Source organism: Python bivittatus, unplaced genomic scaffold (genome assembly GCF_059951505.1).
Source record: "Python bivittatus isolate LINGU-HERP-01145 unplaced genomic scaffold, Pbiv_v1 ctg000210_np1212, whole genome shotgun sequence".
In the NCBI taxonomy this organism is placed as follows: Eukaryota; Metazoa; Chordata; class Lepidosauria; order Squamata; family Pythonidae; genus Python; species Python bivittatus.
The window spans coordinates 16,350,396-16,369,439 of record NW_028277053.1 but is presented as its reverse complement, the minus strand read 5'-3'; the positions used below and the strand labels follow the sequence as shown (position 1 = coordinate 16,369,439).

Genomic DNA, 19,044 nt, shown 5'->3' with positions numbered 1-19,044 from the left:
TTAGTCATTCTCCTTAATGTAACCTTTCTATAGGATCCACTATGTGTGAAATGTGTTTGATAGTGACATCTACATATGTACATGTCAGGCTAAAAGGAAGGGAACAAGGTATTTGTGTAGAGGTAACTCTGTTGTGATTAGCTCATTAGTATAACCAAAAAAGAGAGACCAAATACGAGTAAAGCACTTTAATCAAATGATGCTCAAGATTCTTTTTTGATATGTTAATTTTTTAGCCGATGCTATTTCTTAGCCTTTGAAATACCACTGATCCAGGGAAAGATATACTATAGCTTTCAAGAGTTTTGCTATAGTAAATTTGGCAGCTAACAAAAAAACCAGAATCAATTATTTGTGTTACACCATGTTATATGTCTTGGGAAAAATGAACAATAAAGCTAAACGAGCATTAATTATGAAGACCACAGTGAGGCTTTCCCAGTTCCCACAAAAACATTTTATCAAAACAAATAACTAAATGGCACATGAGAATTTTTTCTTTTTTTTAAACGGGAATGACAACTGAGTGATGGGCCAGGATGTTATGAAAGTCCGTGAGTTTGTGTGTCTGTGTGCGTGTGCATGTATGGTTCAACCAAGTTCTATATAATAATGACAATTCCCTGAAATGAACATGGAACTGACAATTGGCACCGTATGCCTCTTGTTTAGAAGGGGGGAAATCTACATTAAAGTTTAAAAGGATACTTTACTACAATAAGGTAAATGTTAACAGAGCCTTTTCCATAGCCTGGGATGGGACTTTAAAATACCTTTTTTAAAAAATCATGTTTAGATATTTTTTTATGGTGCTTCTTATATGGGTTTGTGTCTCTGTGTGTGTGTGTGTGTGTGTGAGAGAGAGAGAGAGACAAATGAGTGTGTGTGATTCCACATGGCATTAAAGAGCTTCCAGCACATAACAATAGCAAAACTCTTAGCTGAAGTGTTAAGGGAAAAAACAACAAGAACAGTAGATCTCAGGTTCACTTGTATGGAAATCCAATTCCTGTTCCACTCTTCCTTTTCCACAACAATCTTGCACAGGGTTACCCTTTGCTTCCCTCTAGTGAGCGCCCAGAGTGTTGCCTCCTAGTTCGGTAGCCTCAGTCTTGAAGTAGGGCGATTGCCGATGCTGAACTTCTGACTCTCCTCCGGTCCCAAAGTAATTCTCCACCCTTTGAGCAAAAGGGCCTTTGAAGCAGCAGGTGGGAAGGCGATCAGCAGAGTTGCAGCAGTGAGTTAATCAATGGCAGGAGTGTGTTGCTTCTGGGGATAATAAAATGAGATAAAAGACAACTGTGACGTTCCACCACTACGACATGGCCAGCACTTTACTGGTATAGATTACAAGTCTGTATTCCACCCGCCCGCTTTGAGACAACCTGACTTGGGATGGCCTGGCAGCTCTTAGGAGGCCAAACCCAGAGAAAAGGCATTATTTTAAGCACAAATATTTACAGAGGTGTTTTCCTGCTTCCGTGCTGCTATATGTGTCTTCAGAATGTTTTAGTGGTAAGACAGATGTTCTGAACCACTTCATCAGCACTGGTGCCATTCGATATTCAAGCAGCTGAGGCAGGCACCCAGATTTATTTGGCATCGTTTGGAGAACAAATATTTTAGGGAAGAGGGAGAGAGAATCGTTGATCCCAGGAACGCTTTGCTGGAGAAAGGAGAAACAAATGAGTCCAGTAATGAAATTAAAGCACCAGGAATCCCTTTGCAAGAGCTGTATGCGGGGATGAAATGACTGTTTAAATTAGTAAAGACAATTCAGTGTACAGTTCTGATGTGATGTGCAACGTACATGCAATTGGATTCCATTGGAAAACATTTTTTTGACATAACAAATTCACATATACTTCATGGTCCCAGTAAACAAACATGTGTATGTATGTACATATATCAATGAACAAAATAAATGCTCATTCCCCCCGAAGATAAATGTAAATACAGCTGCAGTGGAACCAAAGTCACTGTGGATAGATCAGTGATTACACACTTCTCTTTTACACCACATACTTTATGGTATTTCTAATCTAACGGAATTAGATATTATTCTTACTTCATGTACCTAATTCCAGGGTAGGTGCCCACATTCATTCTATCTGGAAAAGAATAACAAGAAGAATAGTGTTTTTTCCCCTTCATTTTATTTCATAACAAGCTTTACAAAAAGACACCCAAAATTTACAAAAGGGAAAAGAAGAAAGAAACAAAGTTAAAAAGAAGAACAGCAATAAACAATAAGAGACTAAATATAGAAAAAGAAAAGAAGAAATAAAAAATAAATGAATTATAAACTATCCAAGCATATTACTTTTTTTTTTTTTTTGGCATGTCTGTCCTTTGAGTCATTCTTGACTCCTGGAGACTGCCTGGACAAGTCCCTGCAGTTTTCTTGGCAATATTTTCAGAAGTGGCTTGCCCTTGCCTCCTCCTTCCTAGGGCTGAGAGAGAGTGAATGGCCCAAGGTCCCCCAGCTGGCTTTGTGCCTAAGGCAGGACCAGAACCCACAGCTCCCACTTTTTAGCCTGGCGCCTTAACTGCTACACTAAACTGATTAACCAGGGATCAGTGATAAAATTAAACTCTCCAGCTGACTGTAAGGGATGGTGTTACTGTGATGAGATTCAAGCTTCTGAGCTCCGTACTTAGGCCTTCTAAATGGACTTAAGAACCACTGATGTAATTATGATGCTGGACCATATTTTACTTTGTGTTTCTTATCCCCTGTCCATCCTTCTTCCCCATCCCCTTTGAATCCTGGTGACTTCGTGGACCTGTGCATGCAGGTTACTTCAATGGCGCGTGGAAGTGGGTTGCCCGTGCCCCTCTTCCTCTGAGTTGTTCTTTCGGTTTCTCTGTCTAGCTTACAATCCTGGGATTTGTTGGCACTTTCTCATCAAAGTAGAAACTCAATTCACCTCCGCTTAAATAAATAAATAAATGGTTCAAATCAATCCAAATGAGAAGTATCAAATAACAGTGACAGCTGGTGGCAGATGGCTTGCAGACAAGGGAATAACATGGATTGATGAGAATTTGTCTGAATTTATGTACAAGTGATTATAATAAGAAATAACTGGGACACTTGGATAGAAGAATGGGCCCTCCTTAGAATTACGTGGCACCTAATTTTATGTGAGCAAGGAAAGTGCACACCCAAATGGGACTCTCAGGACAAAAAATAAAAATAAAATTGACAGAATCAGCAATTGCTAGTTAAAATATTTGTTATCTACAATCAAACATTGCTGTTAGTTTTTCCTCAACAGGAACTGGGTGGTTTGCTGTGGGAGCCAAATTATATACAATTACTACAATAGTTGGGGCTAATTCCAATATACTGTGAGCAATGCATTTAATAATAAATAAGTTGTTGTTGTTACTATTATTATTGTTGTTTGAGATGTGACCCAAATCACAGCTTTAGAGAAATGGAGAAATAGAACAAACTAACAGATCTATTTAAAGTAATTTGCTGTAGGCAGATCTTTGACAATTTAAGCAGATAATGCATTTTTGTCCCCCATTAATAAATATTTAAACAGGAGATGTGAAACAGTTTCAAAGCTATGCCTGTAAACGTATAACTGGTCAGCCAGGAAAGTGTGCATTACATGGCCTCAGAATTGAGCATCTTAGATCTGAGTGGCTGGGAAGGAGAACAGCACTCAATGAGAAATGTGGAGTCCTTGGGGTTCTCTGAGCTTGGTTCTTTTCTTGCAAACGTTACGTTACCCGGCTAGGTAACATCTTCAGTGCTAAATGGGATGGGGTTTGCTCTCTATTTATGTGCTGTGGCCTGCCTTGCCAGTGGTGGTAAGGGTGGGGTTTTTGTTTTGTTCTATATTTTCCCTCTGATAGTTCTTTGATTAAGGTATTATTTACTGCTTGATTGCATGCCTGGTGGTAATCTCTGCTTATCTGGGTGATGATTTAAGCAAACCAAAAGACCCAGTAGCCCAAGAAGAAAAAACAGGAGTCATCTACAACATACAGTGTAAGGACTGTAACAAACACTATGTAGGACAGACAGGCAGAAGGCTGGCAGAGCGCATCCATGAGCACCAACTAGCAGTCCGAAGATGTGATGAAAACTCCTTAATCTCACAACACGTGGACAGACTCAACCATAGTTTTAACTGGGAGACTGTCAGCGTCTTAGACCAAGCTATATCCAAAAATGTGAAGGAATTCCTGGAAGCCTCGTATTCAGACAAGGCAGCAATTAACAGACACATAAAGATTAACAGCATCTACATACTATTCAAAAGAGACAAAAGACCAGAACATCTCCTCACCAGCAATCATCACCCAGATAAGCAGAGGTTACCACCAGGCACACAATCAAGCAGTAAACAATACCCAAATTGAGGAACTACCAGAGGAAAAAATAAAACAACCCCCCCCCCCCTCCAACACTGGCAAGGCAGGCCACAGTATATAAACAAAGAGCAAACCCCGTCCCATTTTAGCACTGAAGATGTTACCTAGCCAGGTAACAAAACATTTGCAAGAAAAGAGCCAAGCTCAGAGAACCCCAAGGACTCCTCAGTTCAACCCTGAGCTACACATATTCGCTTCAATGAGAAATACATCTCTCTGAGACTAATTTGACGTGGTTTAAAGGGCTGTGAGCAGATTTTCATCTGGACTATAATGGCTTATGTTTCATTTAAAGCTCATGCTGAAAGAGATGTCAGCGGTTATATGAAGCCGAACTTGTTTCTTCTGTTTCTGGAGGACCGCATAAAAGCTAGACAGTATCTGGCTGCTGGAGGATCACATTTATTTCAATGCACACTAGAAGCACAGCGTTGGTGCCAACTATTTCCTGAAATATGTCTGTCCATAGGGACTCAGTGTGTGTGCGTGTGTGTTTATGTGAGTTTCTGGGTAGGTAAGATTTAATCCTTGGCAAATCATTCTGTTTTGGGTCAGCAAGATAGGGTTGTATAACTGTGCGTGAAAGAAAATGAGAAAACCCAATTAAAAGCAAATTGCTGCTGTCAGCAGAAAAGAAAATAATCAGCATTTAACCTATAGATTAACCTTTGGAAATGTTAACAATATGCTGGAGGTAGTCCTTTTTACCAGCCATTTTTCCCCACCTTTTCATGGAATACCTGCAGCACTTTGATTATAACAGTGAGGGTAGATTTGCAAAGTAAAGAATCATTTTGTTGTTGTTGTTCTGCCACTAAAGTTCACAAATATAAAGCTTGAAATCGTAGTGCTCTTTGAAAAATGTAGGAAGCTTCTGGTCCCAACTGCTTACACACTTTTATGGCATTTTATTTCATTTATGTTAATCCATGCCCAGTGTGTTCCCAAGGGTTATGATAGAAGAATCAAATAAATTAGGAGGGAGGGAAAATGACAACATTAAAAACTCCAGAGGGATAGCAACATCCAACAAAATGCTTCTTTAATGCAAACTTCTTAAAGTCTATGACATTCAAGGTCGAATCCTGTACTTGCTTCTCCGAAATCTTTGGAGCTGAAATCTTTGGGGTATTCTTTTGAAGAGACACAGGTTTGTATAGGATGGTGTTTCTAGTTCTCAGTGGCTAAGAGTGTGAATTATGGAAACATGCTCACAGCTTCTACTGTAAAACAATACTTTGCTTTATAAAAGTGCTAAAAAGAAATTAGCATTTCCATTGTAAAGAATGATGACGTAAGAGCTGGGCTTTAACAACATCAGCAGATTGTATTGGAATCTGGTCTCCCAGCACTGGCCATCATATGACTTAGCAAGATCTAAAGGACTCTCTTCTGGATGTCTTTGGACACCATCACTCATCAGTCCCTGGGAACATGACTATTTGTTAGCTGTTCTGGGAGTTGCAACCCAACAGCAGTAAGAAATGTCTCCGGTTCTTTGCCCCTGTAGTAGGTGGAAGAAAGAATCTGACTTCAGTCGCCTCACAGGACAAGGGTGTCTTAACTCTATGTGGGATGCTGGGAGTTTAAATATAAACTGCAGCTCCATGACAGAGTAGGTAATATGCAAGTATAGAGCTCCAGGTGTGTGTACGGAACTTCAATTTTGCATTACCTTACTCTACTTCCCAAGGTAATCTTTATGTAAAACTAGCTTCGGTGAGGTTAGTCCTGGTTGATAGCAAAGGGAGAAGGCTCTAATCCTTGGCTCCCATCTACTGATGGGTTTTTGCAGCTCAGGTATGGCAGCCCTGGGAGATGTTTAGCTCTTCAAGGAGAGGTTGAATGACTGTATACATGATTATTAAGCAGAGAATAAAATGTACAGACCCTTGGGATGCTTAAACTTATTAGCTTGACTATAAACAGTTTTTTTGCTTTGCTTTGCTTTGTTTACATGACAAACATTGGAAGGTGGGGGGACAAGGATTACTTAGGAAGGGCTAACGGGGCAGCCAAGCAGAGCAGAAAAGTTAAAATGTTTGTCTGTCCATTCAGGTTTACCTCAATTTCCAGGAAATTCATCTAAGTTTCACCTTTGGAAAACCTTATATTTGCTTTAGGACAAATGGGATGATGAACTACTAAGTAAGATTATTTCTACCCCTATCAGGACCCTGCTAAAATTTTGCTAAATGCTCTGAAAAGTTTTTTGCCACCACTAGCATTGGTTAATGCCTTGGAGCGTCAAAATCTGCCTGCCATCAACTTTGAACATCAAATGGCAATGATTCTTTTTTTCCCCTTTTTTAGTCAGACCTTGCACCATCTATTAAGTAATTCTCAAATGCGGTCCTCAGAAGGCTGCCACATGACCCACCAGAGCCTCCCCATATTCACCACCAGCTGGCCAAACCTGAGCTTCAGACCCACTTCTCTGAATACGCTACCAGTTGTCTGGCTTGAAAAAAGTGGATTAATTGACTATAGGTTCATGTTGCACTACATCAAACTGTGGTCTTGCCCAAGAAACCCCCAAAGGAGAATGCAGATAGGGATTGTGACAATGGGTTTCTAAAAATGGAATTTCATTGGGATAGAGATGGTCCATTCATCACTCAGCACTCTAATACTCAGAGATTTCTGAAGAAGAACATTGTTGATCACCACATTTCCTCTAAGAGTTGTTATTGTGGCATAAGGTGATAAATCAAGTGATACATACCTATGGACAAACTTTATTTATTTTATTTTTTTAATTTGAGGGACAGCAGTTTACAAAATTTACTTTAGAAAGGTCTTTTAAAGCGAAGGGAAGAGAAAATATAGAGAAATGCAACCATAACCATAATCGTATTTACCCCAAAACAATGACTTCTATGTTTGAAATATGAAAAATGGGGGGGGGGGTTAATTGGGCGGTCTGCATATTTTGCAAATGTTATATTGGTGTTGTTCATTTTTCTCTTATTTGCATTGTCTCTTTTAACTACAGCCCTCCTGGTGATTTGTTAATTTTGGGCTTCCAATAAGTCAGTAAATCCCTTCTGATCAACTTCCTGTCACTTGGTTTTAAGCAAAGAGCAACTGACTATCTCTAGATAAGATAAGGAAAGCAACTTTCTTCAGAGAAAATAGGAAAGTTAAGACTTTTTCTTTTGCTGTTGGCAATCATTTCCATTTAAAACAGTCATATATTCAGAATCTCATGAGAAATTGGTGGTGGTGGTGGAAAATGGAAGGCTAAGTCACTTGAGATGAATACATTTTGCAGGCTTGTTTCCCCATCATATCTTCACCGGTTAAATCAATAACTCATCTGCAGTTTCACTCCATTGAGAAATATGCAAAGAAAGAGCATGAAGTTTGTGCCGGTAGAAACAGGTCAGAACTCATTATAAGAATTCTGGGGCAGGCTAGTATTTCCAGTTGAGTTTCTGAAAGTGTAGAAAGGGTTTTGCACATTCCTGGCTGTGATTTTGACTTTGAGAAACTGTAAACAATCAGTGATTAACTTCCCTTCCCTCCCTCTCTGCAGTGATCAATGCAATCTTTCTCAGATTAACTCTTCATGCTTACACATTTCTTCGGATCATTTCTATAGCAGGTAATATAGTAAAATGAGGCAGTCAATTTCCAGAGCATTCTTTTTCACCAGGAATGTCCCCTTCTTCCTCCAGATTGGGTCTGCCCAAGCATTCCTGTCCAGCTGTTCTGCAGTATGGACTGTTTCCTCTTCAGGATTATATACTTCTGTAAATAGCTGAATCAGCCCATTTGGGAGGAAAAACTGAACCTTCTGGGAGAACCATTGCTCTCCTTTGCACATCTGAAACAAAGCAATGGAAAGGTTGGAATTCTGCCCCACACTGCAGACTTCCTAGTAGGAAGCAGCTATTTGGGCCATCAAGTCCAACCCCCCCCCCCCCCCCCGGTATGGTGTAAACATGAATGCATCTCCGGAAGATGGGACTGCTTGAATATAATCAGCAAAGGAGTTCACGATCTCCCTTGGTAATTGGCTCCATTAGTGCCTAGCTTTTAGCATTAGGAATGGTTTTCATCCAGAATCAAGCAAGGTTTTCTGTGTAATGTGTGCTTGAGAGAAGTCCTGGCTTTTTACTACAGGAATCAATGAAGATAGTTCCTGTTTTATACACCCGTTCTTTGTTTTTTTAAAAAGTGTTCATGTGAACCATTTAACTGAATTATGATGATGGCTATGCTTGTGATACTCTCTGTGTGTATATGTGTGATATTGTTTAAAAGTCTAACCTCCCTCTTCTTCTTCTACCCCCACTCCTTTTCCCCACTGCCTCCCCCACACCTCCTTGCAGATGGACCTCTTGGCCCGCGAGGACTGGCGGAAGCTACAGAAATGTGCACCCAAGAATGTCTTGTCCTGGGCCATTCAGACAACTGTTGGATGCCTCCCACCTTGGGTTCATACCAGCAGCCCAAGTCTCCACTCTCCACCTTTGCACCTCAGAAGGAATGGGTTAAGAAGGACAAACTGGTGAACGGACATACGTTGACGAGGACCTGGAAAGAAGATAGCAACAGAAACCAGTTCAGTGACCGAAAGCAATTTGGCTCCGGGGAAGGGCATTTCAACCCTGGCAATCACATGACAGACATTCCTTTGGCTAACTTGAAGTCCTATAAACATGCAACAGGAGCCATGGAGAGTCCAAAGGAAAACCAGCTATAAGGAACGGTTTCTTTGGAACAGGGACTTTAGCCTAGTTAGACTTGCTAATACTGTGTGTGTGTGTGTCAGAGCTTTATGTACTGGGTAGACCTCTAGAACTATGCGTCACATAGCTGAAATATGCATAACTGTGGGATAGCTCCATTGAACTACAATACAACAGCATTTCTACTAGTTGTGTGGTTTTGTTACATAGACATAATCAAACTCTTACAGAGATTCTCTCCAGTTGGCAAATATCCTGATTTTTCTTTTTCAATTTATTGGGGATAAGGGGTGGGGCTGTTAATTAGCTTTTTTTAAAAATATATTTTTTATTTTTACCCTGGACTGCTGCTGTAAACAGTAGAAAAAGTATATTGGAGGAATGAGAGAAAGACAAAACGTGTGTGTGTGAGAGAGAGAGAGAGAGAATGAGAGAGAGAGAGAGAGAGAGAGAGAGAGAGAGAGAGAGAGATGAATTGCAATTCTTAGAAAGTATATCCAATTAGAAAATTGTGTTATTGTTGCCATTGAACCTGTGCTGGGACTGCTATACTTGACATCTTTACTGAAACAAAACAACTAAAACTGCAAACATTAAACCTACTGTGCTATTAACAACGTTAGTGGACACTTGTTAAGTCAATCAGTGTTCAAGTACTTGTAAATAGAACAAATTATTATTAATAACTTTTGTGTACTTATAACGTTCACCTAAAAAAATACTGTAGCATAATTCTGTGTTTCACGATTACTTTTTCCCCCCTGCTTTATTTCATTCCTTCCTTTTCTTTAAAAGAAAAAAAGAAAAGAAAATGTTTGTTTTGGTGATGGTGTTTCGTGTTAATAATCTGTCTGACGCACCATGTTCCAAGGAACTCAAAACACTTGTGTTAAAAACAGAGCAAAAGGGGTAGGCGGGCATTTTTATTTCACTTTTTTTCTAATTAGAAAAGAAAATCCTATTTGCCAGTTCTAAACTATAAATACACTTGAAACAAGGGCTTGGAAATTTTAGCCGCAATTATTTTTCTTAATATTCTGATTTGAAAACCAAGAGGTGAAACAGGGGTTATCAACTGCGATAGCAGCTGGATGGGTGGCTTTAACTATAAAGTTGCAGGGTTTTGGCTGCACACTCACACTAAAGTATAATGTTGATCAAAATTAGTGGAGGGGAATTTGCTATGGACACAGCCTGCTAAGATGCTTGGCTGCATGAGTCCCAACGAAATGAGGGAGAGGTACTCAAGGACCCATTCATCTCAATGGAGCTTGGGCAGTCAAACTTCCCGGGTAGTTGTGCCATGCAGTCTCTGGCAGTTGCTTTCTTTATAATTGGGTGAAATGTGTCTATACTTCAGACAGTTCCTATTGCTGAAATGGCACCAATTGTGTTGATCATCATCTGCCTTGATGTTGTAGTAACACAAGTGTTTTTAGATCATAGCCACAAAATATTTAATGTGTTGTGCCTTCATAATGTAACCAAGCATTCTCCTGGTAGGGTAGTTGGGGGAAATGAAAGAGTTCAGTCTCTAATTCTTGCTGTTTAACTGTTTGTTCTCATGGTTGGTCAATGCCTGGCAGATACCAGTTTCATGTCACTTGAAAAGGAACCAACAAAGTGACTCTAATGTAGTAAGATCTCCGTTGCACGTCTAACAAATCCTAATCAACATTCTTAGGCTTTTTGTTTTCTTAAGGCATGACAGAAAATTTAAACAAATAGCATGCAACTTAGGGGAGAAAAAGTCCTTAAAGGGAAAAAAAATAGTAAAAAATTATCTTGTGCCACAGTTAAACATTAGTCTTAAAATAAACTCAGAAATAAAGGTTGCAAATATCAGTGGTTAATTTCTTTTTACCAACAACAGCAATGATAAAAAAAAAAAATTAAAAGTAACTGAAGTTGTGTTGTATATAGCAGTTCTCATTTTCTTTCCTCCACAGTATAAAAGCATATAATGGGCTAGGGGTGCATTGCTTATTACGGTACTTACGTCCGTTTGTGAGGGGTGTTTGATGACTTTGACCGAATAAATATCTAAACAGTTTTCCTTGTTACTGCTTTGCCAGTTCAACGTTATTTACAGTTATTCAGCTCTTGCAATAAATGTTCTGAATTCCTGATTGTCTTGTGGGAGTTTTTAGCCTAATGCCTTATTAACTCATTGCTGGGGGGAAAATAAAAGCAAACAAACAAACAAATGAAAAGGTAATAATCCCGCTATTGCCAACCGTGTCTGCCCTCCCTCCCCCCGCAAAAAAATCACTGTGGCACAGCCAGTAGAAATTGGCAATGTCTGAGAATGTGGAAGGTTGAGGGAAAAGGTTAGGATAATGGATAGCCCTCTGAGCGAGAGCAATATTTGAAAGCAGAATGAAAAGCCAGTGATCAAACAAGGGCTGAGCCTTAATCCACAGTGGGCCACAAAGGGAAAGTAATGGATTTACAGAGATACTTTTTCAGGCCAATCACTTCCTATTTCTTTGTCTTTCTCATGATAGGCATAGATGTTCCAGGCAACCTACAGTATGAGTGCTACGAATGGTGGTATCCCAGTCTTCAATTTTACAATTTCTCTTCCTAAGTTATTACAATTAGGCCTTCCCCTTACCTAGATACAAAGCATGTGGTTATCCAAAAATAGAATGAAGCAGTCACAATTATCCAAACAAGAATTTGATTAAAATTTAGCACTCAATGTTAGGGAGCAACTGCTACTAAAAAGCCGAGTCGAGTTTTCAGTTCACTTCCAAGCAAAACCTTCCCAGCCAAAGATAATGGAGATGATGGTTAACCATTCCAAGAAGACTATGTTGATGCAGACACCAAGGGTTGTGCTCGACTTGAGGATGTCTTTATTTAAACAAGTGAATTTTTATGGCCAATTTGAAGGAAGAGACATGTTCACTTGAATGAGAGGATTTCTTAAAGTCCTGGCAATCTTTTTTCTTCTTCCCCGCATCACATAGGGCCTGAATGAATAGCAGAATGATGCTGGGCTCATGTGTACTCTGAAACTTCTAAAAAAGTTTTGAAGTGTGAACCGCCCTAAAAACTATTATGTAAAATACTTTTATTTCCTACATGATTCCTGTATTTGTTCGCTTATGCAAAAAAATTAGAAATAGGCTACAGATACTTAGTGGACCAAATAAAACACAGACAGGTTTTAGAATCTGAAGATATTGTCTTCATCACTGCTATTATTACTCAGATGACAACATTAATGATCATTAGCAATGGCTAATATCTCGTGAATAAATATGACTTTGAGAAGGGATTTCAAGGAGAGGTACTACAGAAAGGAAGTTTAGAAGAGAGAGCTGTTTTTGCCTGTGGCATGGTTTACATGGTAAAAAGTTTATTGGGGGGTTTTCCTAATTCCAGTTGCCATAATAAACACATACTCTGTCATAAGAAAAGAAGCACTGTTCCTCTGTATAAAGAAGCAAAAGAATAGGAAAGAGAACTATGGTCTAGCTTTCTTCCCTACAAGCTAGCTTTCTATGTACTGTCACAGTTTGCAGAGACAATACTGTATGCTACCTCATTCAAGAGTCTAATGAGACCGAGAAGAATTTTATTATGTGTTCCCTTCTCGAGTACCGTGAGTATCTCCGTTGTGTTCCTTTTAGTACACATGTCACTCAAGGGAACCAGGAAGAGTAGTGTTTCACACCACTCAAGGCAGGATGCTGATTTAAGGAGGAAAGAGGCTATTTTCTTCTTGAAAAGGAATCATTAACTTTCTTTGAAAAGTTGTTTGTGTTTACTCTTAAACCTTGCACATCTTACAGTCGTGTTGGCAAGTATCTGTGTTCATTAAGGAAAAGCATTTGGAGATCAGCTGTAATTGGGGAGTGAGCCAAGAACCAGATCTAAATCCAATTAAAGGCATCCAGAGCTTTCCATGGACTTCAATAGAGTCTGCTCTTGGCTTTGCTTTATGCCCAGAGATCACCCTTTTGCTTCTATCCAATGAGTTGACACAATTCCTCTGACACCCAGACACTTCTGGGCAAACCCCATATATCTCTCAATAAGCCTTTCGTTTCCTCCCTGACAGGAATTCAACCATGTGGAAAGGAAGGACACTTTTCCTCCTTTTGCAAAGCACAGACATGCAGATCAGCCCAAGGGACTTTTCAAAGGCATCAAATCACATGAACCAGAGCCAGGCATTAAGGGGTGATTAACAGTGAAGCCTGCTTGGAGCTACGATTCCTGTCCTTTTCAGAAGCCTTGCCTCTGCAGGAAAACACTGGAGCTTTCCCCTCCTGCTCTTCCTCCCTCTTCCAGTCACAGCTTACAGATGCTTGCAAGCTCTCAGGAGCATGTCAACGATAATAGGAGGCCTTTGGGACTGGGTCTTCTGAAAAATATAATAGAAAAATAAGTAAAAGCAATATTAAAAATATAAAGGAAAGGTTCCCCAAGCCCGCCCATTTCATTTTGTTGACTCTGGAAGTATTTTGTGAACACTCAAAGATTCAACGTGATCTTTGTGGTGCAAGCAGGCAGGAAATAAATTTCCATCCCAGAAAAGTCATGCTATGAAAAGAAATAATTTGCAGAGGTGTGTGTTAATTAAAGCTATGAAATGTCCACATAGGTACACATTGCAGACCCATTGAAGCACATCCTCATAGTGTGCTGTAATGGAATAAAGGCAGTTGCTTGAACACTGTAGTCACCAATATTCTGAATTAAAATTTATGGGATTTTCACCCCTATGTACAGCTTGTTACCTTTCCTGATTTATTTTGGTTTCTGTATGTCTTTGTGCTTGTCCTTACTATTCAACTGTAAGCTACTGTGAAGTTCTTCTGGAGGGGCATCTAGTTTTCAATAAACAAGCAAGCTTGGGTCTTTTTCATCAGAACATCATCTTCCCATCTTGCAGAAGGATAAACTGATAGAAAGACGCCATTCAATTAGTTGTATCTAGTTACGGATCCTGTATATATTTGGAAGTCTGTGGTGCAGAAAACGGTTTCCATTCAGGTTGTAGATGTGTGTGAAAAAGAAATTCATGGTTTGTTTTCCAGTACAGTGAACAACCACAGGATTTGTGGCATGGTGAAGGTAAGGCTCCTTGGACTACACAGGAGGCATGCGTGCCAAGCTTCTCCCAGGGGACATCAAGCACCTTAGGATTGCCCTATTTCTTCAGAGGACCTCATTTCTTACATTCTGCTAGAGGCATGAAATGGAGCAATAACACAGGGTATCTAAGAACTGACTATCGAATAGAAACAAATCATGGCTGGTTCACACACACTTTGGTATTTTTTGATGACAGAAGGTTGTATTTGTGAATGGACACCAGTGGAATTCATTGGGATGGAATGAACAGAAAGTCTGGTGTCTGATTTATGACCGTGAATTCATACATGCAAGTTGTGTCTGAAACTTTCCTTCCTTCCTTCCTTCCTTCCTTCCTTCCTTCCTTCCTTCCTTCCTTCCTTCCTTCCTTCCTTCCTTCCTTCCTTCCTTCCTTCCTTCCTTCCTTCCTTCCCTCCCTCCCTCCCTCCGTCTTCCAGTGAGCTTTATAGGTAAAATCTCTGTTACAGTTGCCGTGAGGTCTGAATGCTTGCAGCTTGATCCTTTCCGTTACTACAATGAGAAAAGCAGAGAGGGACTTCTACCCATTGGCACCAGTACATGAAAATTAAACTTGGTCGTCCAAAAGTAAGGTATAATAAGTGGCAGACATGCAGGCACAAAGGCACACACACACAAAGACACACACACTATAACTTTTCTTTCTCTATGAAGGAAATATTTCACTCTCAGGATACTTTCTGAATTTCTTTCAGTTGTCTTTTAGATTCATTTTATTTTTTATGAACTGGCAAGGCTACTATTGTTGTTGCTGTTGTTGTTGTACATCTTTCTACCATCCTGCCATTTTCAAAAGATTGTCTGTTTGTCTGTCTGTGTGTCTGTCTCTTTGCATATATATCTAGGATGTGTTCCTCCAGAATGTCTTCCTCTGGGATTTAACTGCAATGTGGCTGAATGATGACATTTGGTTGCTTGGCCAAATACATCCTGCTGCTCCTTTTCCTCCATCTATTCACCTTCTCCTTCTCTTTCTTCATTTATTTTTTTTAATAAATAAATAAAGTGATCAAACAGAGTTAAAACATTGAAACACTCTCTGGGTGACAATAACACTTTCTGGGGGACATGCTAACATATATTAGCATGTGTGTATGCTAGCATTAGAAAACAGAAAAGAAAAGAAATTGCAATGGTGTTCCATTGATTAACATTAATTTATTTTATTAATTTATTTATTTAATTTGTCCCCGCCCATCTCCCCACAATGGGGGACTCTGGGCGGCTTACAACATACTAAAAAACATGAATACAGTTAAAAGTTATAAAACCAAACATTAAAAAATAAAAAAGCTAAGAAATCCAAGAGGCCGCTGGGGCCACAGCATACCACTAAGGGGCCAGCCAACCCCAATTCTGATTTCTTCCCTCCCTGCCCCAGGCCAGATGGCAGAGCCATGTCTTTAAGTCCCTCCGAAAGGCCTGGAGTGAGGGGGCCTGTCTCACCTCCGGGGGCAAGATGTTCCAAAGGGCGGGGGCCACAGCAGAGAAGGCCCGCCTTCTGGACCCCGCTAATCGGAGTTCTTTTACCGCGGGGATCCGAAGCATGCCCTCTCTGTGAGATCGGGTGGGATGGGTAGAGATCGTGGGGGCGAGGTGGTCCTTCAGGTAGCCTGGCCCCATAAAGGTGGTAACCAACACCTTGAATTGGACCCAGAAGCAAACTGGTACCCAATGCAGCTCACGGAGCAGAGGTGTTATATGGGTCCTTCTTCGGGCCCCAAAAATCGCCCGCGCGGCCGCATTCTGGACCAGCTGCAGCTTCCGGATATTCTTCAAGGGTAGCCCCATGTAGAGCGCGTTGCAGTAGTCTATCTGGGAGATAACGAGGGCATAAGTGACCGTTCGCAAGGCATCCCGATCCAGGAAAGGGCGTAACTGGTGCACAACCCGAAGCTGTGCAAAAGCCCTCCTGGCCACGGCTGCCACCAGCTCTTCGAGCAGGAGTCGTGAGTCCAGGAGGACCCCCAAGTTACGCACTGGGTCTGTCTGGGGCAGTGCTACCCCATCCAGAACCAATGATGACAACGTCCCAGATACAGAAGAGCCATTAACCCACAGCCACTCCATCTTGCCAGGGTTCAGCTGAAGCCTGTTGTTCCCCATCCAGACCCTCACAGCCTCCAGACACCACGAGAGGGCGGAAACAGCATCACTTACCTCACCAGGGATGGAGATGTATAGTTGAGTATCATCAGCATACTGATGATACCTCATCCCATGATGACGGATGATCTCACCCAGTGGCTTCATATAGATGTTGAAAAGGAGCGGAGAGAGAACCGAACCCTGAGGCACCCCACAAAGGAGGGGCCAAGGTTGGGACCTCTCGCTCCCTATCACCACCGATTGGGATTGGCCCTGGAGAAAGGAGGTGAACCAGCCCAAAACTGTGCCACCCACCCCCATATCCCTGAGCCGTCCCAATAGGATACCGTGGTCGACGGTATCGAAAGCCGCTGAGAGATCAAGGAGAGCAAGGATGGCCGCACTACCACCATCCCGCTCCCACCAGAGATCATCCATAAGTGCGACCAATGCCGTTTCCATTCCATAGGTACTTAAAACATAGATATTTTCTTCACCCCATTCTTTTTCTTCTAAACATTTTTCTTTCTCAGCACTGATACTGGCGTATGAGTGGCCCCACAATTCTTTATGCACACTTATATGCAAATATTACATTAAGAAGCATTATTTTTGCTGACATTTGTCTGGGACTGGATTGAAGTGATTTATTCTGGACTGTTTGTTATAGTGTAGAATTTGTTGTATGTGCATTCTTTGGAAAGAAATCATTCCAGGCTCTGAAAATTTGAATGCTGAATCTGGTTGACTGTAGGACATTGCTGCTGTTTTATGGTTGAAGTTCTAATTTCATAGATAGGTAGATACAGTACATGTCTAATTACATATATCTGTAATTACTGGCCACCATCTGGTATCATACCCTAAAGCCAAATGAGGAGTGTCTTACAGAAATCTGATTTGTAATATAGTTACATTCCCCTTCTCAAACAATACGTTTATGTAGACACAGGTCTTGTCTTATCCCATTGAGTACAGTCTGGAAGTAGGTCCACTGTTTTGCTCCTGGAAATGAGAAACTTCTATGGGAAATATAATTAATCAAATACTTTTTTAAGTTCCATCAAACTCTCACAAGCAGGAAATTGGTAGCAGGTCATGTTTCAGTTGGCTGTCTGGCTGTCTGGCTGTCTGGCTGTCTGGCTGTCTGGCTGTCTGGCTGTCTGGCTGGCTGTCTGGCTGGCTGGCTGGCTGGCTGGCTGGCTGGCTTCCTTCCTTCCTTCCTTCCTTCCTTCCTTCCTTCCTTCCTTCCTTCCTTCCTTCCTTCCTTCCTTCCTTCCTTCCTTCCTTCCTGCTGTTGCAAAAGTGCAATGCAAAGCAGCGGTATTTCAACAGAAAAGTGTAACACTTCACAGGTATTCATTGCAAATATTTTGACAGATTTGTAACATTTCCCCAAATTTCTTTTATATTTGTTGGCCTTTTAACCAAAAGAAAATCAGTACCAATATCTTGCAATCCTTTAACATCATATATATAAATAATCCATGGCATAGTAGACATATTTCTAATAAATTGTCTTTGAAAGATGCAAAGCGAGTTTCATTTGCATATTTGCTTCATATTTTGTAAAACCACCCATTTTGATGGAAATGGAGACAAAATCTAATGATTAAACAAAGTCTAATGATTTGTGAATATTCATGCATTCATGCTCCAAATAGATCTGGACTAATTCAGAACCTAAAATTTATGGACTGATGTTTCCCCCTTCCCCATTGAACTGAATGTAGCTGAACTGATTTGGACTGATGTGGACCAATTCAGATGCTTTTCACAGATGTACAGTAGATATGTATTTTGATGGTCCCAGTTATTCTGAATCAGGGCTGGTCTGATTTGTAGAGCTGATGACATTTGAATTTTCTGAACTGATCTGAAACTTGAACTAGTTGGATTTTTCAAATCAATTGAAATGTTCAAATCAACTTTGACCTGATACATCACACCTTTAGTAGGCTTTAGATGTACCCCTAGATCACATTTCCCATCAACCACAGCTAGCATAGCCCATGGAGTTGTAATCTAGCAAAATCCACCAGTCATTGGTTCTGTTCCTTAATAAGTGCCAACTGAGAGCTTTTCCATCAATGAAGCCCTTTGAAACATGGATACAAAAGCTCTGTTGATCCCTGTTACATGCTAGGAAGGATAGTATTTTTCCCTAAGACAAACAGTAAGTGGATTCCAGAGGATTTTATTTCCTATAATGAGCTTTATTATTAGGAGTTACAGATTTTTTTTTAGCCAGTACCTTTAGGTATGGTTACTAAATGTGAAAATATCTGCCACAGTTACATATCTTTCAGCATTTATTATGCATTTCTTATTAATATAATGCTTTTTTTTTTTTTTTTTACTGAGGCATAATACCATCTTGTCAGGGCTTTAAATGATTTTTCCCAGTGGCAACTCAAGTTCTCTGAGAGTTGAGGACATTTTTCTGTCTCAGACGGCTATAATAAGCAAGTTGGTCACAGTATGCCTGCATTTCTTTTAAAGATATTCCCTAACCCATCCCTCTTTGCCACACCCTATTATTTCACATATGGGGATGAAAAAAGAGATCACATTCCTAGAAACATTTCTATGAGAATTTTAGCCTATTGGGACAGAAAACAATGAAGATTAAAGATTTGCCTTTTTTCCCCCTGTATATCAGTCACTGGCAGTGAATGAATGTAGGAAAACTGCAGTTTTACCATGAAACCAATTATTAGTTTGTTTCTAATGT

General features: G+C 40.4%; 1 protein-coding gene across 3 annotated transcripts in view; it reads left to right on the top strand.

Annotated features, from left to right (window-relative positions):
- Nucleotides 1–11,174, top strand: part of PCDH9 (protocadherin 9) — a 679,545-nt gene extending 668,371 nt beyond the window's left edge. For all 3 annotated transcript variants that reach the window (XM_088139520.1, XM_088139518.1, XM_088139519.1), the window contains exon 4: nucleotides 8,733–11,174. In XM_088139520.1, coding sequence (XP_087995646.1) covers nucleotides 8,733–9,106 — 374 coding nt within the window. In that variant the 3' untranslated portion in view covers nucleotides 9,107–11,174. The remainder of the gene's footprint in view (nucleotides 1–8,732) is intronic.
- Nucleotides 11,175–19,044: the final 7,870 nt, after the last annotated feature.